We start from the raw sequence: 25,593 nt of genomic DNA on the forward strand, positions 1-25,593 counted from the left end.
CAAGATAAAAAGCTTCTGCACTGCAAAGGAAACAATCAACAAAACTAAAAGGCAACCAACGGGAAAAGATATTTGCAAATGACATATCCGACAAGGGCTAGTATCCAAAATCTATAAAGAGCTCACCAAACTCCACACCCGAAAAACAAATAATCCAGTGAAGAAATGGGCAGAAAACATGAATATTCAACTGTTAATAGCAGAACTCTGTAGCCAAGACGGGGAAGAGCCGGGGTTGGGGGCCTCGTCACCAGCCGCTGCCATTGGCCGAGCTGCCGGAGAGGGGCGCTCGCAGGTGTCGCTGGCGTCTGGCCTTGGCCGCGGCGGTTGGAGCGGTGGAGCCGGCGCGCCAGAGCAACCATGCAGCAGCGGGCGCGGCGGGCGCGGGGGGCCCGGGGACCTGCGGGGATGCGTCTGATGCTTTGCTTCCTGCTGTTGAGCAGCTGCCCTGGGGGCTGGGACGCCGTTAGTCCCCACGGTCAGGAGGAAAGCTGGGGGAAGGTCTGGGAAGTGGGGGCTGTGGGAGCGGTTGGTGCACGAAGCAGGGCGAACCGTGTCGGGTGGGTAAAGTCAGCAAGCACGGGCGGGGACGGGAGGGGAGGGGGCGGTTAAAAATCGGAAGGTGGCGGTAGGACGGAAGAGAAGTGGGCCCCAGGGGAGATTAGGGGTGCAGCAGGAGGAATGGAGGTGACAGATCCCGGCCACGAAGCCACGGGAGAAAAAGCACGCGGAGGGCTAGGGTGGAGGTACCAGCGCTGAGGGGTAGACGGCATCCAGTCTTGACCTCGGGATGAGGCCTGGCTGGAGCCAGGTGCCTGGGCTTACCCTCCTCCCTGGGGAGGTAGGTTGGGGGGGCGGGGATCTGCGGGAGGACGCCTAGCCTTCCCCACAGCCGTGTGCCTCCCTCTCCACTTGTCCTCCGCGTCCTTGAACTTGGAGACCAATGCAGAGGGCTTCCCGCGGGCCTGGGGCTCTGCAGAGTGCTGGAAGGGCGCGGAGGGGAGTCAGGCCCTGTGCAGATGCCTGAACCCTTTCACCTCCTGGACTTCCCCCCACTCCCACCCCATCTACCTGGACTGAGGAGGGGTCTGTATGGTAGAAAAGTTATTCCTCACATTGTGTAGCTGGGTATACTGTGGCTTTCAGGATAAGAACCTGGGATCCCAAGGCTTAACAGTCTGAACCCAGCCCCCAGGCTTTATACTTCCAAGGATTCTGGAAGTCTTTCCAGCTCTCCACCCAGGAAGCAAACTTCTTCCCCCATCCCTATGCTGTCCGCCTGTCTGTCCATTCAAGTTTTGTAGCCCTCTGAGGCTCTGCTCACCTGTCCATCCACAGGCTGTCTCTTTGCCCGAAGACTCTGCTCTTACCTGGAAGTCTGTGCCAAGGGTGAGTGAGACCCAGAGGGTAAAGAGGAAAAGGTGTGATGGAGGGAGAGCTGATAACTGGGAAGGCGGGGGAGGAATCTGAGCTTGATGGTGGAGAGGGTACTGCTCTTCTGCAACCAGGCCCTCTTGAAGGCTTTCGGCCAAGCTCCCTGCTAATGCCATTCTGTACCCTTAGAGGGACAGCCCCAGGTGGGCATGCAGCCACCCAGGTCCCGGCAAGGAGTCGTCAAGCTGGTCTTCCGATACTGGCAAGATGTGCTTCAGTGGCTCATGCCTCAAGGTGAGACCAGAAGAGCTGGAAGAGAGAGGCTGGGCTGTGGGATCCCCACCTTGACATTAAAAGCTCCTTCCACAGATTTCTCTGCCTGAACTTTTCTCTTCATCCTCACCTCTGGAGCCTCACCTGCTCAGACCCTGAGCAAGATGGGTGGTGGGGAAGCTGTTGTCACTTGTCTTTTCTTCATTTTTAAAAAATATTTGTTATTTTTGAGAGAGAGCATGCGCAAGTGGGGAGGTGGGGGTGGGGAGAGACAGAGGATCTGAAGTGGGCTCTGTGCTGACAGATGTCGGTGCATCGGGTCCTGTCCCACCAATGTTGGGCTCGAACTCACAAACCAAACCGTAAGATCATGACCTGAGCCAAAGTCAGACACTCAACTGACTGAGCCACCCAGGCACCCCTCACTTACCTTCTTTAGAGGAGCACAGTAGAGGGATTGAGAAGTCCCTGGAAGAGTTCAACATCCATCTCCTTGGGACTAGCCCTATGCCCCCCTGCCCTGTACTATCCGAGTGCTCAAGGCCAGGAATCATGGGGTCCCCAGTCAGAACCTCTCCCTCCCGTACACATATTCCAGATTTTGAATTGGGGGAGTAGACAGCTCAGAGTGTACGGCAAATAGAAGCATGACAGATGGGGGTGCAGAATGGGAGGGGATTCCTTGGGGAAACGTTTCGGATCCTCCTTGAAAGCAGGGTTTCATGATTGCAGGGTTCAGAAGGGAGATCTCCTTGGAGTTCGAATTACTGCTATTAATGATCATAGTGTATGATGTGCGAGCAATGCCTTAGAGTTTTAGAAACACTGCGTATGTCCTCCACTTCCATTTGGTCCTCATAACAGCACGATTGTTAAATTCACATTTGGCTACTTATCGCTCACCAAGCACTGTGCTAAGAAACTTACATGGATTACTTCCTGTAATTCTCTCAACAATGGTTCATCATTTCATGGATGAGAAAACTGAAGCTTGGCCAATTTAATTAAGTTCCCAGTTAATTAAGTTAAGTTAAGGGTCACAGAACCACTAAGAGCAGGGATTCTAGTGCCGAGGTGAGCAGAAGGCAAAGCCTTGTACCCCAGACCGTCTCTGGATCCCTCCAGTGCCCCGTGGCCCTTACGTACTTTACGGAAAGCAGAAATTCCAATCGCTCTCTGGTTTCCGGGGTAGGCCAATCCAACTGTCCCAAATGTCAACTCACGCTCCTCCCTTTCTTTCTGCAGGACTGTTCTGGAAAGATGATGTCACTCAAGATGTAAAGACCCAGAAGATGGAGCACATGCCCAGGCTCCACGCCTCAGAGACCTACATGAGGGATGGGTAGACAGCCTTTCCCACCAAAACCACCATGCTGAGGTGTGTGAGGCCTGTGGTCTGTCCACACTGCACGTGTCTGGTAGACAGAGCAACTGGGAAGGGAAGGAGTGTCAGGGATGCCAGTAGGAGCTATCAGAAGTCCAGCGAGTAGAATGAAGAGAGCGCCTGTCTGGTTTCAGCCAGAAGCAATCCCATGATACCTTGGTGATGTCCACAAAGGGAGGGAATTGGGACGCATGGCTACTATGTGTTATCCCTGGCTTGGTCTTCGCCTTCTAGAGACAGGTGCAAAGGGAAACTCTAACTGTTGTTCCCTAAGGTGAGAGTCCCTCGGGGATTTTGAAATTCTTCATTTGGATATCATCTCTTTTCCTCTGGGCCTTTTTGCCATTTTCTCTTCACCCTTGACTCCTGTTTTCCTTCCCCTCAGAGCCCAGTGACCAAGGTGAACAAGGAACAATGCTTGAACTCTAGAATGGTTTTGGAGGTCTTGAACCAAGCAAGAGATGACCAACCACAGCAAGGCCCCACTGCAGGTGAGGGCCTGCCCTTGTCCAGGAATGCTGAGCCCACCAAGGGCCTGTTTACAGAGGGTGACAGGGTGAAGGAGGGGATAGACATTTGTTGATAAGGGATGATTTCACTGAGACTGATGGAGAACCTTCTGGAAGAGAGGGCCTGGAGGATGGAAAAGAACAGAGCCAGCCCAATCTTCACCCTGCCACTGCCCAGCCGTGACCTTGGACACATTACCTAGGCTCTTCAAGTCCCTTCTTCCACATCTGTAAAATGGGAATGGTAATAAAGACGACCCTTCTGGTGTTGCTGTGTGGATCAAAGACAATATATGAAAAATGCCAGCGGTTGCTGGATTGAGGGGAAATTCTCCCTTTGCCCACTGGAGGGCGCCCCCACTTTCTCTCTCACAGACAGCTTTTCTCCGATTTCAGCAACTAGGGATTGCAAGGGGCTGGGGGCCTGCAGTGGACTCTTGCTTTGTAAGATCAAGCACAGTCACAGAGCTTGAAGGGCCTGCAGAAATCTACTTGAGAGGTTTCACAACTTAAAAAATATATATGGGCTCCCTGGTTTTCTAAGAAAATCTTGCGTATGACATTACTCTAAATCCTCACCTTGCCCATCCATCCATAGCCGTATATCTGTATACATTTCTCCCTCTCTCTCTCTTTCGGTATACACACACACACACACACACACACACACACACACACATTTATACATACACATATAAACATAGATATGAAGATCCTTAAATGGGAGAGGAGTACCCAGAGCGCCTCACATTCAGCCTCCCCCTTGCTCTTCTCAGTGGTGTGGAGGAAGTCACCTGGGAAGGTTCTCGGGCATCCCCTTGGACCCTTGAGCTCTCTGGAGCCCAGGTAGAAAACTGCCCACCTCTTAGTTATCCATCCATCTTTACAGCTGAGAAACTGAGTGGGCAGGCATAGAGCAGGGCCAGACCAGGTCCCCCCACCAACCTTCCCCCACCGCAGCCCCACCCTTCCTCTCCGGGGCCCCCATAGAGATTGGGCTGCTTGACACATGAGACTTCTCCACACTGAGGATACTCCGAGGAGGTGACATTAGAACTTTGACCTAAAAGACATCCTGGAAGCAGCCGGGGGAAGATCTGGAGGAAGAATCCCCAAGGCAGAGAGAATTACAAATACAACTGCCCTCAGGTGAGATTGCAGGGCTCCTTAGGAGAACAAACAGAAAGGCTTATGGCAGCAGAATAGACCCAGGACTACTCAGGTCTATAGACGGGTTTGGGTTTTGTTCAAAGTGTAGTGGGAAATCATCAGCAAGAGAAAGGCGATATGATTAACATTCTATAAAGACATAGTGACGCTGCTGGAAAATGGATTATAAAATGGACAAGAGTAGAACCAAGTAGAACTGTCTGGGGCTACTGAGTTGTCCAGGTGGGATCTGGTGGTACCTTAGACGAAGATCAGGGCAGCGTTGCTGGGAACCTCTTAGCTGGACTCCATCCAGAGGCAGCCTGCACCTCAGAAGTGCTCTAGCCTTTTACCCCTTTCAAAAAAACTGGTCCCCATCTCTGTCACCATGGCAGCCAGGCCTCCTTAGCTTGGATTGGTTGCTGGACCACATCACTGGTCCTGTGACTGACCCTGTGATGGGGACTGGTTGCCATGGTTCTATCAAGTGTGCAAACAAGGAACTGCCATTCTCCTTCAGGCTCAGGGGACCAACCAGCCCTGTGTCTAATGGAAAATCCCTTGAAGGAGATAGAATTAGAGATAGGGACCAGGGAAAGGCCTGTAGTCTGACAGTGCCTGAGTCCCTTGTCTCAAGGCTTATTCACATTAAGACTGCTATGGAGACTTGCTCTGAATTTGGTGGGGAGGGATGGGGACGGAAGTCAGTGTATTCATTAAAAATTCCTTGTTTCTTCCCATTTTAGGATGTCTTTGAGCTATTCCCTAGTCTGAGTCACAAGTCACAACCTCGCAGCTGATTAAGACCTGAGGGGGAAACCTTCCATCCCCCACACCTTCCTGGTGCTCTCAAGAAGGGCAATTTCAGGGGGCACCTGGGCGGCTCAGTCAGTTAAGCCCCTGACTCTTGGTTTCAGCTCAGGCCATGATCTCATGGTTCGTGGGTTTGAGCCCCATGTGGGGCTCTGTGCTGACAGTGTGGAGACTGCTTGGGATTCTCTCTCTCCCTTTCTCTCTGCCCCTGCCCTGCTCATGCTGTCTCTCTCTCTCTCAAAATAAATAAACTTAAAAAAAAAAGGGGGGGGGGGCACCTGGATGGCTCAGTTGGTTAAGCATCTGACTTCGGCTCAGGTCATAATCTCACGGTTTGTGAGTTCAAGCCCTGCACTGGGCTCTCTGCTGACAGCTCAGAGCCTGGAGCCTGCTTCGGATTCTGTGTCTCCCTTTCTCTCTGCCCCTCTCCTGCTCATGCTCAGTCTCTCTCTCGCTCTCTCTAAAAAATAAATAAAAACATTTAAAAATAAAATAAAATAAAAAATAAAAAAAGAAGAAGAAGAAGAAGGGCATTTTCAGGCTGACCCAAATTTGGATCTGGATCATTAAAGCTGATTTTCAAGCAAACTCTTCCTACAGACTTGTCTGGAGGCAGGATGGGGAGGGTTTGGACCTGACAGGAGTCTCTGAGGTGAGAGAGCTAGGATCGGAACACAGGAAAAGTTGGGGTGTGGGGTTCAGAGAACACAGCCCTGGTTGCACCCAGTGCATGGGTTCTGATCCCTTCCTCCCCCTACGGATTACTTCTAAGGCAGATGGACTCACAGCTGGAGGATCAGCCATCCCCACCCGCAGCCTTCAAATGTATCTTCTTGGTGTATCAAATGTATCTTCAAATGTATCTTCCATTCATGGAAGGAAAATCTTCCTTCCAGACCTTGGGTCTGCAAGGCCTGGGACCTTGGTCTGCCTTTGAGGTTCATGGCACCATCTGAGCATTGGGGTCCCCTACAGAGCAGTTACACCAGCCCCAAACCCAAGAACCCACACAGAATTCTGTGACTAAATGCTTTGCACATTTAACGCTCTGATACCGTGTGGTCACTTTGCCCTGGGGAGAGGGGGACCGGCCACTGTCGCTCAATCCAACCGAACTCCAGACATCTCATGCCTCAAGCTTTGTATTTCTCACAGCGCCTAGCTCATTTGATCCTCACAAATGGGAACACAGGGGAAGGTGCCAATCCTACTGTCTTAGTGTGTTCAGGCTGCTGTAACAAAATACTGTAAACTGTGTGGTTTATCAACAACAGAAATTCATTTCTCACAGTTTTAATTTTTTAAATGTTTAAATTTAATTTTTAATGTTTATAAATAATGTAATAAATGAACTTTCTTTCTTTCTTTCTTTCTTTCTTTCTTTCTTTCTTTCTTTCTTTCTTTCTTTCTTTTCCTTAAGCCCTTGAGGGTTAAGGTTTCAAAAATACCTCTGGAATGTTAGGTATTTCTTAGCCTTCATATTGTGTGCATCCTTTCCATCCTTATTTGGGGTTATTGAAACACTTTCCAGTATTCTATTTTAATGTAACAATTGTGTTTTTTATTATCTTTCTGTAATTTTTAAGTGATTGCTCTGGGGATCTGAGTATATACATTTAACTTGTCTCTCTCTCTCTCTCTCATCATAGCAGAGAGCCCGATGAAAGGCTCAAACTCATGAAGCGTGAGATCGTGACCTGAGCCAAAGTTGGATGCTCAACCGACTGAGCCATCCAGGTGCCCCTCTCACAGTTCTAGAGGCTGGGAAGCCAATGAGGTGCTGGCAGAATCGGTGTCTGGTGAAGACCTGCTTCCTGGTTCACAATGTCTTTCACTGTGTACTCACATGGTGGAAGAGGGACAGATCTGTCTGGGATTTCTTTTATAAGGGTACTAATCCCATTCATGAGAGGTCCATCCTTAAGACCTAATCACTTCACAAAGGCCCCACTTCCAAATACTTTCTTATCACCTTGAGGGTTAGGATTTCAACATATTAATTTTGGGGGCACACAAACATTCAGACCATAGGACCTGCTTACTTATAGAACCCAGGGAAACTAAGACACCCTCCTCTGGCAATACAGGCTTACTCATACTTCCAATGCATGTCCTATCTCCTGCATCTGTGCATTTAAGGACATAACTAAACATAATACTCAACATATTTATCTATGCCTAGTTTTTTTTTACTTTATTTATTTTGAGAGTGAAAGAGAGAGAACATGATCAGGGGAGGGGCCGAGAGAAAGAGAGATAATGCCAAGCAGGCTGCATGCTGTTAGCACAAAGCCCGATGCGGGGCTCGAACCCACAAACTCTGAGATCATGACCTGAGCTGAAGTCAGATGCTTAACCAACTGAGATAGCCAGGCACCCCTATACCTAGTTTTTATTAGCTAGATTGACCCCTATCACCTACCCTACTTTTCCTCATCATACATTCACTGTGTCTGGCCACCACAATTCATGATTCCTGCCTCAAGGCAACTGAAGCTCAGGAAAGTAAGACATACATATAACATATTCATGCAATAGATATTTATTGAACACCTGTGTAGCACACCATGCAGATTCCCTGCTTCATATCCCCTGCCCCATCTCTGAGTTCATCTGTGAACTGCAGGTAGACAGTATCTATACAAGCTGACAGCTTCCCTCCTCAAGCTGAGACTCTACTTCTTGTCCTGTGGGTATTCTGGAATGCTAGAGAAACTTGCCTACCTGTGCTCAAGACAACTCTGAGATGTCTGGGAATTAACACTCCCAGAGGCAGTTAAGGATTGAGTTTAGTAGATATATATTCCTGCAGATCCATCCCTGGTGGGGTAAATCTGAGACAAGTTCTACACAGATCCTCAGGGGTCCCCAACAGGGTTCATTCCCAGTTGCCCATTGTGATGGTTAATTTTTTGTGTCAATTTGACTGGCAAAGGGGTTCTTAGATAGATGGTAAAACATTATATCTGAGTGCGTCTATGAGGATGTCTCTGAAAGAGAACAGCATTTGAATTAGTAGATTGAGCAAAGAAGATGCCCTCATTAACGTGGGTGGGCATCATCCAATCTATGGAGGACCCAAACAGAACAAAAAGGTGGAGGGAGGGTGACTCTGCTCTCTGCTTGAGCTGGGACATATGTCTTCTCCTGCCCCTGGACATCAGGACTCAGATTGGAACGCATATCATCAGCTCACCTGGTTCTCAAGTCTTGGGACTCAAACTAAATTACACCACCAGCTTTCCTGGTTCTCTGCTTGCAGACAGCAAACCATGGGATTTCTCAGCCTCCATAATTGTGTGCATTCTTTCCTTCCTTATTTGGGGTTATTGAAACACTTTTCAATATTCTATTTTAATTTAACAATTGTATTTTTCATTATCTTTCTATACTTTTCAAGTGGTTGCTCTAAGGATCTGACTATACACATTTAACTTTTCACAGTCTGCTTATGATCTTACCATTTTGAGCCAAATGCAGAGATCTTACTAGCATATGTTCCTTCCCTCTCTGGCTTTTATGTTGCAGCTGTCGATTAGAATCAGTTACATCTACATACATTTGAAACTCTATCAGACACTGTTAATAACTTTTGCTTTGAACCATCAAACATATTGCAAGTAATTCAAAAGGAGAAGAATATATTTACCCAGATAGTTCCCATTTCGATTACTGTCTCCATTCTTGATGTTCTGGATTTCCTTCTGAAATCATTTCCTTTTTATCTGAAGAATTTCCTTTAGCAATTCTTTAGAGCAGGTCTGCTGGCTACAAATTAGTTTTTCTCCATCTTTGTTTCACCTTCATTCCTGAAGTATATTTTGCTTGGTATAGAATACTGGGTTGACAGCTCTTTTCTTTCACTACTTTTAAAATGTTATTCCATTTCCTTCTGTCCCCCATAGATCATAATGAAAAATCCACAATCATTTGGATTATTGTTCTCCTATAAGCGATGAGTTGTTTTTCTCTGGCTGTTTTCCAGATTTTGTCTTTGTTTTTAGTTTTTAGAAGTTTGATTATGATGTGTCAAGGCATGGATTTTTTCAAGCTTATCTTGTTTGTGTAAACAAACTCCAGTTCATCTGCCTGATGCAGGTAAAGGCCAATCACTGAGACATCAAGTTTATAGCAAGGAAAGGGTTTATTCAAGAGGCAGCCAAATTAAGAGATGAAAGGGCATACTCAAATTTGCCTCCTCAGAGGGGAAGGATCAGGGATTTAAAAAAAAATTTTTTTTTATGTTTTTAAATTTTATTTTTGACAGAGAGAGAGACAGAGTGTGAGTGTGGGAGGGGCAGAGAGAGAGGAAGACACGAATCCGAAGCAGACTCCAGGATCTGAGCTGTCAGCACATAGCCTGATGTGGGGCTCAAACTCACAGACTGCAAGACCATGACCCGAGCTGAAGTCAGACTTTTGACCAACTGAGCCACTCAGGTGCCCCAAGGGTCAGGGATTTTTAAAGGCAAGTGGAAAGGGGTCTGGGTAAAGGAGAGAGAAGCTTCATGACTCAAAAATAAAGGAAGTTAGAGAATATTGTACAAAGTGAAATAAGTCAGAGAAAGATAAATACCATATGATTTAACTCATATATGGAATTTAAGAAACAAAACAGTTGAACATGGGGGGGGTGGGGGAGAAAGACAGAGGCAAACCAGAAAACAGAGTTTTAACTATAGTGAACAAACTGTGGGTCACTGGAGGGGAGGTGGCAGGGGGGATGGTTTAAATAGATGATGGGGATTAAAGAGGACACTTGCAATGAGCACTGGGTGTTGTATGTAAGTGATGAGTCACTAAATCCTACACCTTAAACTAATATTCATTGTATGTTAACTAGCTGGGATTTAAATAAAAACTTGGAAAAGAAAAATAATAAAGGAAGTTACTAAGTACGAGACAATTAATTTCATTTTGCTCTCTCATTTCAAAGAGGTGGCCGCTAATCCTGACTGGCTCTGGCCAGCTTCTTTGTTAAACCTTGAGTCTTTGCAAAACTAAATCAACACTTGGTTATCATGGTGTCAGAATATCCTTGTATCATCTTATGGAACCGTGGTGGTGGACAGCATTCTGAGAACAAGCAGATTTGGGCTAAAAGGTTGCAGCTGTGCTTATCTGCCCCATTAACCCTTTGGTTACTGGTTTCATTTGAAGTTCATTGAACTTATTGGATCTGTAGGTTTGTGGCTTATGACAAACTTGGGAAGTTTTCAGCCATTATTTCTTCAAATATTTTTAATTTACTACCCTTCTCCTTCTGGGACTCCAATGACATGAATGTTAGACTTTTAGTATTGTCCCACAGGTCGCTGAGGCTCTGTTTACTTTTTTCTCCAATGTTTTTGTCTCTGTTGTTCTGATTGGATCACTTCTATTGGTCCATCTTCAAGTTAACAGATACTTTCTTCTGTATTCCTATTTGTTATTGAGCCCATCCAGCAAGTTTTTATTTTGGTTATTGGATATTTTTGGTTCTAAAATAGCACATTAGAGGAACAAACAGAACAGCTAGTGGTAAGAAATGCAGTTGGAGAAGTAGACCCAAAACTGACCATTTGGGGCTTTTCAGCTAGTAGTAAAGAGTCTAGATCTTATACAAAGGGCAAAAGACGGTCTCCTGGGTGGCTCAGTTGGTTAAGCGTTGAACTCTTGATTTCAGCTGAGGTCATAATCTCACAGTTTATGGGATTGAGTCTCAAGCTGGGTTCTGCGCTGAAGGCAGACTCGGCCTTCAGGGATTCTCTTTCTCCCTGTCCCTCTGCCTCCTCCCCTTCCTGCCACCACAAATAAATAAATAAACTTAAAAAAAAAAAAAACAAAGGACAGAAGAAAATCACTAGGGATTTTAAGGAAATGAATAGAATGATGTGATGTACAATTTTAAAAGACTACCCTACTACTGCTGGATAACGTATTGATAGAGGACAAGAGTGGAAAAGACAGGCCTGTTAAGAAGTATTGTTTTTGTCCAGGGGGACACTGGTAGCTTGGACTGGGCATTGCATAGAGCTGAGTATCTCTAGCTGGCCATGTACTCTACCCAGAGACAGCCTGAACTTCAGGCAGAATCCAGACCCTTATGGTCTCCAAGGAAACAGCTCCGGCCTCCTGTCACCATGGTAACCATGCTTCATCTGTCTGGATTGGTCGCTGTGGTGACATCAGCAGCCCTAAATGACTAATCCCCACAATGAGAACTGGTTGCCATGGTGCTAAAGTATGCATAAAAGAATCTGCCGCTCTTCTCCAAGTCAGGGTCTTTGAGTAACTCTAAAGCTATGGGGAAATGAGGGGAGGGAAGAGAAGATCAGATACTGGACCCAAGGGGAGGCCAGCTGTCAGGCAGTTGCTAAGTCACTATGCCTTAGGACTTGCCCAAATCAGGACTACTATTAGAGCTTATTATTTATTGGGAGGGGGGAGATGTTTTATGCTGTAGATGGGGGAGTCCTCCAGCATATATCCACACAAATTGCAAATCCCATGTTTCCTTCCACTTTAGAGCTTTTTAAACTTCTTCCTCCTCTGAGCAAAACTTTGTAGCTGATTAAGGTATCCCCATCCCTACACCCTGCATTGGCATCTAGAAGGGCAGGTCTAGGACAACCCGTTTTGGGATTTTTAAAGTGCGTTTTCATCAAAACTCTTTCTGTGGGCTCCAACCAGAGCCTCTGAAGGAAAATATGGAGGGCCAGAATAGAGAAGATATTCGTGGTGGGGGTGGCGGCCTGGCTTTTGGTTCCTTTCTCCTTCTAGTCATCATTCATAACATGACTGCAAGGTAGAGTAGAACCACAGCTGAACTGCAGTCATTCCTCACCCACCCACCACCCTTTCTGGTGGTTATTTTCCCCTTGGGAAAGGAACTTCCTCCTTTGAACTCCAGGTCCAATAGGCCTGAGAACCTGCTTTGTTTTCTGAGGTTACTACTCCCAGCATTAAGGCCCCCTCCAATTTCCCTGGTAGTTTGAAATCTTAGAAGGGAGGAAAGCTGAGTGACCTCTGTTCAACCCACCCAAAGACCAGTATGTTCTGTTTTCCTACAGCATTATATTTCTCAAAGCAGATTCATACTCATTTGCTCTTAGGCCTCAAATTATTTCTGTAAATAATTTTCAAATATCATGTATAACCCAAGTCCGTGATAACCACATAAACTTCCAGCTCCTGGTATGACAAAATAGTTTGTGTTAGTCTCTAACATTGAACATATGTACTCAAGACGAAATATAAAAATAAGCGTTTGAAAGCATGGAGACCAACCAAAAGCAAGAAAAACTAGAGGGAATATAATCCTTGAAAAAAACAGAGTCCACAGGTGAGTCCCACATTTAACAGGCTTTCCTCCTAAGGACACTTCATGTTTCCCTACAGCACATAGGGAAATAGAGCATGGGCAGGAAAGTGGCAGTCTGACGGGCCTCTAAAACACAGGCTGGAACACAGAAATGACAGAGCAGCTGGAAACGAGGAAGAAATCTGAGAACTGAGTGAGCTACAGAGAGGTGAACCCCAAAATCCACATACAAATTTCCTTCAAATACTTAGCTACCTTTAAAATTTTTTTTTAACGTTTATTTATTTTTGAGACAGTGAGACAGAGCATGAACAGGGGAGGGTCAGAGAGAGGGAGACACAGAATCTGAAGCAGGCTCCAGGCTCTGAGCTGTCAGCACAGAGCCTGACGCGGGGCTCGAACTCACGGACCGCAAGATCATGACCTGAGCCGAAGTCGGCCGCTTAACCAACTGAGCCACCCAGGCGCCCCCTTAGCTACCTTTTAAATGGCACATGTTCAGGAAGAGATTTCAAGGAATCTAGTGGAAAAGTCAAATATCTGAGCAGGGATTTTGGAAGCTGCCACAGTGTGTTAAGGAGACCAAATGTGGGGTTCAGGACCCATGAAATTAGAAGGTCTTGGTAAACGCCTTGGGGTTTTCAGTAAAATCCCAAAAGGACCAAATTCTAGGTGTAAGCACAATGTCACAGCACTAAGGGATACAGCCTAGGATTAAGAACAGAACTAAAATCCTCCCGCCTTAACTAGGCTTCTCATAGTTCATGAGTTCAAGCCACACTTCAGGCTCTGTGCTGACAGTGCAGAGCCTGCTTGGGTTTCTCTCTCCCTTTCTCTCTGCCCCTCCCCTGCTCACTCTCTTTCTCTCTCTCTCAAAATAAATAAATAAACTTTAAAAAACAATACAATATAAAGATGAATAGCTAAAAAGTCAATAAAGTTGAATACTAAAAATTACTTGATTATTTCAAAAGAAAGGAGAGGAGAAACAATGGAAAATGGGTAAGACAAATAAAAAACAAATAACAAGGTAGCAGAACTAATCCCAAACATATCAATAATTACATTAAATGTAAGGAACTATTAAACAATCCAATCAAAAGGTGGAGATTGCCAGTCTGGATTTACAAACACAACAAAACAAAACAGAATCAAACTATATCTTGTTTATAAGACATATACTTTAAATATAATGACAGGGGAGCCTGGGTGGCTCAGTCAGTTGGACGACAGACTTCGGCTCAGGTCATGATCTCATGGTTTGCGAGTTCAAGCCCGGCATCAGACTCTGTGCTGACAACACACAGCTGTTGCAGCTGTGACAGCTCTGTCTCCCTCTCTCTGCCCCTCCCCTGCTCACATTCTGTCTGTCTCTCTCTCTCTTCCTCAAAAATATGTGAACATTAAAAAAAAATAATAAAAAAATAAATAAAATATAAATAAAGAAAAAAAACCTAAAAAGTCCCTGATTGCAACATCCTTCCAAATGATCCATGGGTCTAAGAAGTTACAAGAAAAATTAGAAAATATTAACCACTTGATAATTAAAACACAAAAAAAGTCATGCTTAGAGGGAAATGTGTAGCTGTACATGCATTTACTGTGAAGAAGAAAACATGTGGGGCACCTGGGTGGCTCAGTCGGTTGAGCGTGCGACTTCCGCTCAGGTCATGATCTCCTGGTTCATGAGTTCAAGCCCCGCCGCTGGCCACTGTGCTGACAGCTGAGAGCCTGGAGCCCGCTTCAAATTCTGTGTCTCGCTCCCTCTCTCTGCCCTTCCCCTGCTCATGCTCTGTCTCTCTCTGTCTCAAAAGTAAATAAAACATTTTTAAAAATTAAAAAAAAGAAAACATGTAAATCAATGATAAACTATCAACTCAGGAAGTTCGAAAAATAAAGGAAATGAGACCCAAAGAAAATAAAGGGAAATAATATGTGATAACTTAAATGTCATGGACAAATTTCTTGAAAAATTTAAGTTTCCAAAACAGACATGAAAAGAAATAGGGTATCTTGAATAGCTGAAGAAATTAAATTGTAATAAAACTTTCTCACAAAGAAACTCTGGGCCCAAATGCTTGAAGAAGTAATATCAATCATGTACAAAGCCTTTCACAGAATAGCAAAAGAGGAAATGCTTTCTGACTGACTCGATGAAGGAGTACAACCAAATGTTGTGAAGAAAACAGGAGAAAAATCTTGGTAGGTTTGGGTTGTGAAACATTTTTAAGAAACAGAAAGCATTTGCCATAAAAAGATAAAATTGATAAATTGTACTTCCTCAAAATGAAAATATTTTGCTCTTCAAAAGACACAGTAAGAAAATTAAAATGAAATGCTCAGAGTTGGAGAAAATATTCACAAACCATTTATCTGATAAATGAGTTGTATCTAGAAGTACCAGAGAACTGTGAGTATTAGGGAATTATAAACACGTTTAGTTGTTATGTTCTTATCCAATTGCTGCTATAACAAATCACTTCAAACTTAGTGGCTTAAAACTACACAAATTTGTTAAACTCACTGTCTGGAAGTCAGAAGTCTAAAATCAAGATGTCAGCAGGGCTGTGTTCCTTCGGGAGTCTTAAAGGAAGAATCCATTTTCCTGCCTTTTTCAGCTTCTAAAGGCTGTTTGCATTCCCTGGCTTGTGGCTTCTTCCTGACATCTATCCAAACCTCTTCCAATGTCACATCTCCCACTACTGACTCTCCTCTCTTACAAAGACTCTTGTAATTATACAGGGCACACCTGGAAAATCCAAAGATAATCTCATCTGAGGTTAATCACCTTCTAAGGTTAATCACACTGCAAAGTCCCTTTTACCATATAACATTCACAGGCTCCAAGAGACTCTGACATGGACATATTTAGGGACCATTATTTAGCCTACCACAGATGTCTGGTATTGTGGTTATATAGGAAACTGGGGATGAGTTAGGATGGTTCTGGGGGCGGTAAAAAAAAAACAAAAACAAAAACAAAAAAACAACCACACAAAAAAACAAGGGGAGGAGTTGGCTACACGTCCGCAGGGGACAGGGCCCGCCCGCGATTGGCCAAGCTGCCAAGGGAGGGTTGTGCAGATCCAACCCTCGCTGCGAGTGGGAAGCTACAGTCCAGTTTAGCCCCTCCTGCTGCTCTCTCTACTTTCTCTGCAACTTAGGAGGGGAGTGAACGCGCTGATCCCGGGAGAATGCAGCACCTACTGTGGCCTAGGGGTTCTGGGGGGCTTCCGCTACTCCTCTGCTTCGTGCTGCTGAACAGCCGCCCAGGGGGCTGCAGCGACATTAGTGGCCACGGTCAGGAGGAAACCTGGGGGAGGGGGTAGGGAAGGGCAGGCCAGAGAGCGATCCTGAGAGAAGTGGGTCGGGGGCCTCAAGTTTAAGAACTTAGGAGGAAAAGTATGTGTCTGAGAACGTGAAAAGAGACAAATGTGGGAGCGTCTCGTAGAAAGAGAAGCAGCCCTGGGGTGGGGCTCCGCATGTGGGATCTGGACCTAAGAGAAGCGAACTCAGGGAAGATTGTGAAGGAGAACGGGAAAATAAGTGGGCAGAGGGAAGTAAGCCCCGCCTATGCCGGTACAGGAGAAGACGCACCGAGGGACCAAGGAAGAGAGATGCCAGGAGCTGAGGGATAGGCAGGATCTCTGGACAATAGGAGCAGGGACCCACGGGTACGGGCGTCCTGACTCCAGAGGGAAAGCTGAGCCGAGAAACGAGCCAGGGATTCATCATAAGCCCTCAGAGCCTGGCGTCTACGATCTAATTTCTGATAAGAAGGAGAAGGCTAGGCTGGGGTAAAAGAGAATGGAGGGGAAAAGGCCCATCCTTCTTCCTCTCCCTCCACTCAGCGCCCTCGGGGAGACCAGCGCTGACTCACGTCTGAGCAGCCAGAGACTGACTGCGCAGACTCGAGGATTCCAGTGCCAAGAGCGTGGGGAAGAGGGCGCAAACTCCTAGTCTGACGCCAACTTTCCCCGCCCGATTCTTGGATTTAGAGGCCAATGCGGAGGACTCGTGAAGAACTGTGGGAGGAGGCCTGGTGGTGGTTGACTGGAGGAGTGTGTGTGTGTGTGTGTGTGTGTGTGTGTGTGTGTGTGGTGGTGGAGGGGCGGGGGGCGGCGGGGGGGACGTTCTTGTAGGGATGCCTCGCCCTCTTTGCCGCTCAGACGCCTCTTCCTAGCCAGGTTTCGGCCACCCCCCAGCACCACGGACAGCGCCAGGTGCTTTGTGGGTTCTGGCAGAGGGTGTCCAGGTCACCAGTTTTCCTATCAGTCCTGGGATCAATGCCTCAGACAATGATCTCCCCTTCCAGAAGAAGTTCTTATCTTTCTCAGTAGGCTGCTGGAGGTTCTACTCCTTCCTAAAGGCAGGGAATTGGTATGGGGATCCATTTGATTCCAGAGGACAATTCCTTTTTAATGCCTGTCCGTAATGACTCATGGTAATTCCATTACATAAAAAAAAAAAATGGACTTTGCCAACTCTACCCCGTCCACCCGGAATAATGAAAGTGTTATAGCATTAGGGATTGTTCTCCCCCACACCCTGTCCTTCTCCTATGCAGTTAGACAAACTGGTTTTCTGGACAAGGATCCAGACACACAAATCCTGTACTTACCAATACTTCCTTCCTCTAAGGATTTCAGGCCTCCGTTCTAATCCCCTCCAGGATTTCAGGCCTTCTTTGAGATGCAGCTCACCTGCTTCCCATGCCCCACTTATCACCTGATTATCCATTCCAGGTGTGTAGCTTTCTGAGTGTCTTCTTAGTTCATCCTCCACAGGCTGCTTTGCTTGCAAGCTCTTACCTGGAAAATGGCATCAAGGGAGAATGAGGTGCAGGTGCTGAAGAACAGGGCAGGTGGTGATGGGGGGGGGGGAGGGAAAAATGAAAAGAAGGAGGATTTGTAAGGAAGAAGGGTCTGGTGAGAGGAACAGAGACCAGGGAACCCAGGGGTGATAGTGAAAGACAGCTGCTTTTCTTCACCTGGGATTTAAAAAGCTTCTGGCCAAGCTCTCTTGCTGATTCCACCATTCTGCCCTTAGATGGTCAGGGCCAAGTGGGAGTGGGGCAGCTCTGGCCCCTCCAAGGGATTTGTCTCTGTAGTCTTCCAGCACTTGTAAGTTGTACTCCAGCAGATTGTGCCCCTAAGTGAGTACGGGCTGGGAAGAGAGGCTGGAGCCTGATCAGAAAATTGGAGCGGGTGAGTGAGGGGCTGTTTGATCTGTGGATGGGCTTTCTTTGTCAGATTTCTCTACTTGAAACTTTCCTGTCATGCTCACCTCATGGAGAAGGGGGTATGACTGCAATGGGGGTGGATAGGTGGACTGTTTGCCCTTGATCACCCTGGAAGAACCCAGCAGAGGCTTCTAGAAGAAGCCAGCATCCAACTCCTTCTGATGAGCTCCAACCCATAGTGCTATCTGAGTTTTTCCATAGCCAGGAATCCTTAAGTTCTCAGCCAGAACACACACACACCCTCAGCCTCTGAGTAGGAAGCAGAGCAAATGGATGACTAGTAGAGAGGAGGAATGAAAGGGAGTGGAAAGTCCCTTGGAGACAGATGGCTGATGCTTCCTTAGAGCAGAATTTAATGAATGGGGGAGGGTCAGATAGGAAATCTACCTTGAATTCATATGATTGGTACTATTGCTGATGTCTAATATGTGTGTAATGCCTTAGAGCAGCTGTTCTCAAAGTGCATCCCAGGACCAGGAGCATCAGCACCACCAAAGAACTTGTTAGAAATGCTAATTCTTGAGCTTCACCCCAGATCTACTGAATCAAGAACTCTGGGGGTGGGAAACAGTAATTTGTGTTTTAACAAGGAAGTTCCGATGCACACTAAAGTTTGGGAATCGCTTCCTAAGAGTTTTCTAAGCACTCTTTACATCCCTAATCTCTTTTAATCCTCACAATAGCATCAAATGAACCAGCAAACAGAATATAATCCTAGTTGAAAATTTATTGCACACCAGGCACTATGCTAAGCAACTTTTTTTTTTCTAAATTTAATGTTTATTTATTTTTGAGAGAGAGAGACATAGCACAAGCAGGGGAGGGGCAGAGACAGAGGGAGACACAGAATCCAAAGCAGGCTTCAGGCTCCGAGCTGTCAGTGTCCCAGGTGTCAATTCACCACATCCTTTCACCCTGCAGGTTTGTTCTGGAAGGATGACATCACCCAGGGTGTGATGACCCAGAAGATGGGGCACATCAGCAGATTCTACCCCCAAGATCCATGTCTGAGGCATAGATAGGCAACCTTTTCCACCAAAACCACTGGGATAAGGTATGAAAGGCCTATGGTTGATCCACACATCTAGCAGACAGACAGCAGGGAGAGAACAGATATTAAAACTGCAGGTAAGAGCTGCTGGCAGGACTATGAGAATGATCTGGATGTTTTGTCTAGGCTCCACAAAAAACAGCTCCATTAGCCATTAGTGATATCTGCAAAGGGAGAGATGGATGTTAGCAGGCCTACCTCCCATCTGTCATCCCTGTCTCTTCTAGGGGCAAGCAAGAGGAGAAACTTTGACCCCTATTCCCCAAGGTAAGACTTATGTGTCTTCTCAAGCATTTTAAATCCCTGACTTTGGATCCTGCCCTTTCCCTTCTGGAGCCCTGTCATCCTCTTCTGCCTTCTTCTTGATTTCTGGCTTATCCCCTCCCAGAGCCCAATGGCCAAAGTGAACAGGGATCAATGTTTTACCTCCAAAGTGGATCTGAAGACGCTGAAACGAGAGGTGACCAACCCTGTCAAGGTAAGGGATCGACTTTTTCTCAGGAGTTTGGAATCACCAAGAACCTGTTGAAATGAGGGAGGCAGCTATGAAGGGAATGAATATTGAGGTGTGAACAGATAAGCTGAAGGTCTTTCCTTTCCCAATCGAAAGGTACCCCCACCCTCCTTCTCTCTCACAGAAACACCTGGGGGTATCAGTATGAGAGGTTGGGAGGGCAGATGTGGAAGCCTCTAAAGAAGAAATTATCGATAGGTTGTGCATAGGCATTGAGTCTAAAATAGGCATTGAGGGGCACCTGGGTGTCTCAGTCAGTTAAGGGCCTGAATTTGACTCAGGTCATGATCTCGTAGTTCATTAAGATCAAGCCCCATGTAGGGCTCACTGCCGTCACAACAGAGCCTGCTTCAGATCAATCCTCTGTCTCTCTGTGTCTCTCTCTGCCCCTCCCTCACTGTGCTCTCACTCTTTCTCATCTCTCAAAAATAAATAAACATTAAAAAACAAAATAAAATAAGCATTGAAAATTGCAAAGTTTATTGCCAAGTTTATCTATCTATCTATCTATCTATCTATTTATAGTGAGTTCTATGCCCAATGCAGAGCTCAAATTCATGAACCTGAGATCGAGTCGCATGCTCTTTTGACTAAGCCAGCCAGGCACCCCTAAAATTGCCAAATTAAAAACAATTAAAAAGTCCTTTTTTTTCCTCCATATACTCCTTTGCATACAGCAAGGGATAGCAAGGCTCCTTTGGATAAATGGGAGAGGTAGTCCAGAGGCCTTCACATTCAGCACTCCTTCCCCTCCTTGCTCTACCCTGTGGCCTGGGCAAGTCACCTGGGCAAGGCTCTGGGTTATCTCTTTGAGATGCTTAAACTCTTCAGAATCCAGATTAAAAACACCCATCTAGCACTCCCATCTATCTTTATAGATAAGACATTGGGGCCCAGGCTGGTCAAGGGATTTACTCACAGCTACATAGTAGGTTCATGGCAAAGCCAAGACTGGACCCAGAGCTCCTGATTCCCAGACATTTCACAGGGGCACATCCCCTGCCCTTCCTCTCAGGGACTGCAGTGAGAATTGGGCTGTTCCCAACGTCCAACTCCTCCACATTAACAAAAGTCTTTTTTTTTTTTTTTTTGGACTAAGACCTAAATTACAAGAAGGTGGCAGCCAGAGGAAGGTATAAAGGATGGTCATCCCAGGCAGAGAGCAGAGACAAATGTCCTGAAGCAAGTATACCATTCAGGTTAAAGGAACAGGTGGAAAAGTCAGTGGCAGAAGATTAGGTTGGAGAAGTAAGCCCAGGACTGGCCATATAGGGACTCATGGATTTTATTTTAAATGTAGTGGCAAGTTAACTGGGAAGTTTTAAGGAAGCCCTAAACAATCATAATGTGATACATGATTTCAAAAGGCCACTCTTGTGATGTTGGGGTATAGGCTGTGAGAAGAGCAAGCATAGAAACTGAGAGCCTGCAAGAAGCCTGCACCACAGGGAGCTTCCAGCCCTGCATGCTCTCCTAGGAAACCTGTCCCCACTCCATCAGAGAGCAGCTGGTCTTCCTAAGTCTGGATTGGTTGCTGGGTCAAGGCATCCAGAGCTAGGTGACAGATCCACTTGCAAAGGATGGTTGCCATGGTGTTTCTGTAAATGCAAACAAGGTACTGCCATTCTTCCCCAGCCCAGAGCCCCAGGGAAAAGCATGGGAGAGCTGGAGAACTCTTTGTGGGAGCCAGAAGGACAGACAATGGGTGGGCTGAGTCATTGTAGCTTACTCAAATCAGGCTGTTATTGAAGCATTTTGTGAGGGAAAGTAGGTGAGGAAGAGGCCACCTTCCCACATACTGATTCCAATCCTTTGTTTCTTCTTGTTTTAGGACTTCTTTGAGCCACCCCCCACTGTGGGCCACAACCTTGTTGCTGATTGAGACCTCATATGAAGCCTCTCTGCCCCAGTGCCCTCTGCCCTCCAGAGGGGCAGTTCTAGGATGACCCAAATCTGGATCATTAAAGTGGACTTTTGTGCAAACTCTTTCTGTGATTTGTCTTGAGGTAGGGCGGGTGGGGTCTGGACACGGCCAGAGCCTCTGAAGTGGAAGAGTAGGGGTGGACCAGAACAAGGGTGCAGTGAAAAAGAGCACAGCTCCTTGGTGCTGGTGGAATGCTGTCTTGTCTTCCCTCCAATGACCATTCCTGAAGTGGAGAAAGTGGAGGTGGGACCACAGCTGGAATGCAGCCTTCCCCACCCACACCTGCCTGCACTGTGTGGTCTAGTTGCATACCCTTCCATGTCAGACAGGCCTGGACCCTGCTGTTTTATGAGGGTCTCCATCTCCAGCATTACCACTCCTGCCAGCCATCTCCCAATCACCCTGCTCCCAAGAATCAACAGAGAAGTGCTATAACCAAAGTGTGCACACGTTAAACATTTTGATGGCTCCTGCCAGTTTCCTCCTGACACCTGAAAATCTTAAAAGGGAGTGGGTAATCTGACCAACTAGGTTCAGCCCAACTGAACACCAGAATATCCTATTTGCAGAGCTTTATGCTTCTCAAATATTCTCACACTCACTGGATACTCACAAGTGTAAGCAAGTGGGCAGGTATCAGTATTTGATTTCTCTAAGTATATGTGTGCATATACTAATAATCATATGGCAATAAACATAAGTTTATATACTTTATTGGATATGTTATACTTCAATAATAAAAAACAATAACTAGGAGCCTCTCAAAGTAAAAAATGTAAAAAGTGAATAGGAGAAAAGATGTTTCTGAAATGGATGATTTGCTCTCCCTGCTATCAATACTTAGTATGAAGAAGCTATAGTAATTAAGGAAGTGTGGTGTTGATGTGAGGATATACAGGTAGATCTATGAAACAAAGTGCCCAGAAATAGGTCCACAACAATGTGGATACTCTATTTATAATAAAGGTGGCCCTGCAGACAGAAGGTAATATTTTCTTTTTTTTTTTTTTTTTTTTTAGTTTTTTTTTTTTTTTTTTTTCAACGTTTCTTATTTATTTTTGGGACAGAGAGAGACAGAGCATGAACGGGGGAGGGGCAGAAAGAGAGGGAGACACAGAATCGGAAACAGGCTCCAGGCTCCGAGCCATCGGCCCAGAGCCCGACGCGGGGCTCGAACTCACAGACCGCGAGATCGTGACCTGGCTGAAGTCGGACGCTTAACCGACTGCGCCACCCAGGCGCCCCAGAAGGTAATATTTTCAATAAATAGTTCAGAAACAATGGAGTACCCTTGCAAGAAAAATTCACCTTTGTCACTTTAACTTAAAATGTACACACAAATAGAATCCAGGTGGATTATAGGTCAATGTGAACAATTAAATGATGAAACTTATTCTATAGCTTAAAGCCATTTGGTGGTTTTATTTCACTTCTCTGAACTTGTATTCTGCAAAACTTTGTAGATAAAGCATTTAGAGGATAGCACAAGAATAACTTCATGTCCTAATAGTTGGAAATGACTTCTTAAGGAGGAAACAAAAGTGCAATAAATAAAGGAAAAGATGGTACATTTGATATATTAAATTAAGAATATCTACAAACCTGGGGCACCTGGGCGGCTCAGTTAAGCGTCCGACTTCGGCTCAGGTCATGATCTCATGGTCTGTGAGTTTGAGCCTGCGTTGGGCTCTGTGCTGACAGCTCAGAGCCTGGAGCCAGCTTCGGATTCTGTGTCTCCCTCTCTCTCTGACCCTCCCCCATTCATTCTCTCTCAAAAACAAACAAAAAGAATATCTATAAACTCTTTGAGCTCAAGAAAGACCGTTTTAGGATATACTATTATCTCTGTCATGTGAATGCCAACTTCTCCCAGCTGTCTTCTCTGATAAGAATGGAAAAGGATGAATTTCCTAAGTCAGTGTTGTCTGGTAGAAATATAATTTATAATTATATATGCAATTTAAATTTTTCAAAAAAATAAAACTAAAAATATAATTTTCTAGTAGTCACACATTTTAAAAAGTAAAGAAGAAACAAGGCAAGTCTGTTCTCTTTAAAAGTGTGGCTTGGAGAGATATTTTTTACTTGATGGCCCACAGAAAATCACACTGGTCTATAATTTGTTGTTGTTGTTTTGCCTTTTAAATAGGCCTTTATTATAAATTTAAAATCTAGAGAAGCTCTTTTTTTCCCCTACCCAATGAGTTCACAAATGCAGACATTGGAGCAAGTTCTTCATTTAAAGATATCGTTTATGAATTGGTAAAAGATGATATCCTTGGGCACTAGTGCAGCTTCTAATAGGCAGTGCAATCCACAGACAGTCACCGTGCCAAGGCCAATAAGGTTACCTCACCATCTAGAATTTATAGTTTAATTCCTACCCTTAACAGGGAAGGATAAAATTTATGTGGTCCAAAAGGGGAAAACTATACCCAAAAGACAGTCGTGGATGAGTCTCCACATTTTCCATTCAAGGTGATATTGACTTTTCCTGTCCCACTGGCCCTTGGGATGTTTCCCCATATGTACTACTATTATTCTTTATCTCATTCTGCACCAAAGTGAATTAAAATCTTCTTTGATTATAGCATGATATTGGGAGGTAACCAGTGATATTTAAATATGCTGGCTTGTAAGTGATTGAACTTTCAGTGAGAATACTCCATGGGCACTCTTCAGTTTTGATTCCACAAGAAGAGACTAGGTAAAGAAACTCAAAAAAGTCCAACAGCCCTCCAGTTGTAGGACAGCCAGTTCCCAGATATATTTCATAATGCTGGGGTTTCTGGTAATGCAAATAAGAATTTTGTTTAATTCTGACCTGAAGCCAGTGCTCATTACAGGTTACAAACACATCCTCAAAACCACAAATCAACACAAAAAGCATGAGGAGCCCTCCGGACAATCCAACATGTCAGAGGAAACAGGAAATCACACTGGTCCATTATTTTGATGATATTGTGGCAACTGAATATGATGAGCAGAAGGTAGCATGAACCCTAGATGTCATAAGACACATGCATGGAAGAAGGACCTCAAGAAAGCTCAGAGTCCTGCCACATTAATGAAGTTTCTAGGGTCCAATTGTCTGTGGCATGTCGAGATGCCCTCTCTAAAGTGAGACACTTGCAATAAAAAAGAGACAATACTCTTTGTGGAAGAATGGGCCTCTTTGGCATTTGAGGCAACAGAAAACACATTTCAACTCTAACCCATCAGGCTTTCGTATGGCCTGAAACAAGGGAACATTCTGCAGGAATTCCGAGTGGCAATGCAAGTAGTCCTTTCACTTGATAATTATGACCAGTGGCCTCAGGAGCAACGGAAGTGTCTGTAGTAGACGGAGACATCACGTGAATCTTATGGCAAGCCCCAGTAAGATTATTATAATGTAGATCCCTAGGATTTTAAAGGAAAGCTGTGCCCTTTTAGGCCATCAGCTATTCTCCATTTGAAAAGCAGCTTAGTTTCTTACCAGGCCCTGGAATACTGAACACCTGGCCATGGGACAACCAGTAATTATGCATTGGGTATTATCTGATCCAGTAAACCATAAAATTGGAGGTTCATCACAGCGTTTTACTGTTAAATAGAAATGGTGTATACACGACTGGGCCCAAGAAGATATGGATTAAACAAGTTACATGAAAAGATAGCCCAGATTCCTTGCTTCACTGCCTTTCCCACAACCTTATTACAGCCTTCTGGGGAATTCTCTATGACTGCCTAATAGAGTGGGGGGAAAGCACAGAGACAATTTATACATGTTTGCACAAAATGCAGTCAACAGTTAGAAATGGAAGGATGCTACATTACAGCACAATTCAGAAGTGTCTGTGAATTACATTGGTGAAGAGCAATCCTTTCTGTGGGAAGTTTTGTTGGTAGATCTGGTCCACTCAGAATTGAAGAGGAAAAAAATTGAAGTATTCGTCTATACTGATAACAGTATTCATGAATAACAGGTTGGTTGGCTGATCTGGGATTTGAATAGAACAAGATATGAAAATCTGTGACCAGAAAGTCTGAGAGGGTTCACTTGGGAGGAACAGTG

At 45.4% G+C, this 25,593-nt stretch overlaps 2 protein-coding genes across 2 annotated transcripts; both read left to right on the forward strand.

The window, feature by feature from the left end:
- Nucleotides 1-276: 276 nt before the first annotated feature.
- Nucleotides 277-3,808, forward strand: LOC131497618 (receptor-type tyrosine-protein phosphatase-like N). The gene is made up of 5 exons (XM_058704044.1): nt 277-478; nt 1,339-1,389; nt 1,564-1,668; nt 2,893-3,025; nt 3,417-3,808. The coding sequence occupies exons 1-4, from the start codon at nt 361-363 to the stop codon at nt 2,991-2,993; spliced, it is 375 nt and encodes a 124-aa protein (XP_058560027.1). The 5' UTR covers nt 277-360; the 3' UTR covers nt 2,994-3,025; nt 3,417-3,808.
- Nucleotides 3,493-21,595, forward strand: RESP18 (regulated endocrine specific protein 18). Its single transcript, XM_058692452.1, is given in 7 exon segments — nt 3,493-3,522; nt 15,868-16,105; nt 17,855-17,898; nt 17,900-17,960; nt 18,969-19,101; nt 19,489-19,576; nt 21,444-21,595. Coding segments are annotated over 7 exon segments (645 nt in total). The 3' UTR covers nt 21,495-21,595.
- Nucleotides 21,596-25,593: the final 3,998 nt, after the last annotated feature.

Source organism: Neofelis nebulosa, chromosome 2 (assembly GCF_028018385.1).
Source record: "Neofelis nebulosa isolate mNeoNeb1 chromosome 2, mNeoNeb1.pri, whole genome shotgun sequence".
Classification (NCBI taxonomy): Eukaryota; Metazoa; Chordata; class Mammalia; order Carnivora; family Felidae; genus Neofelis; species Neofelis nebulosa.

Bases quoted from the DNA above. Each gene is read 5' to 3' on its own strand.
- LOC131497618 (XM_058704044.1), top strand. From the start codon at position 361: ATGCAGCAGCGGGCGCGGCGGGCGCGGGGGGCCCGGGGACCTGCGGGG. The intron at 479-1,338 runs GTCAGGAGGAAA...GTCCATCCACAG, and splicing joins GGACGCCGTTAGTCCCCACG to GCTGTCTCTTTGCCCGAAGA. The intron at 1,390-1,563 runs GTGAGTGAGACC...CTGTACCCTTAG, and splicing joins CCTGGAAGTCTGTGCCAAGG to AGGGACAGCCCCAGGTGGGC.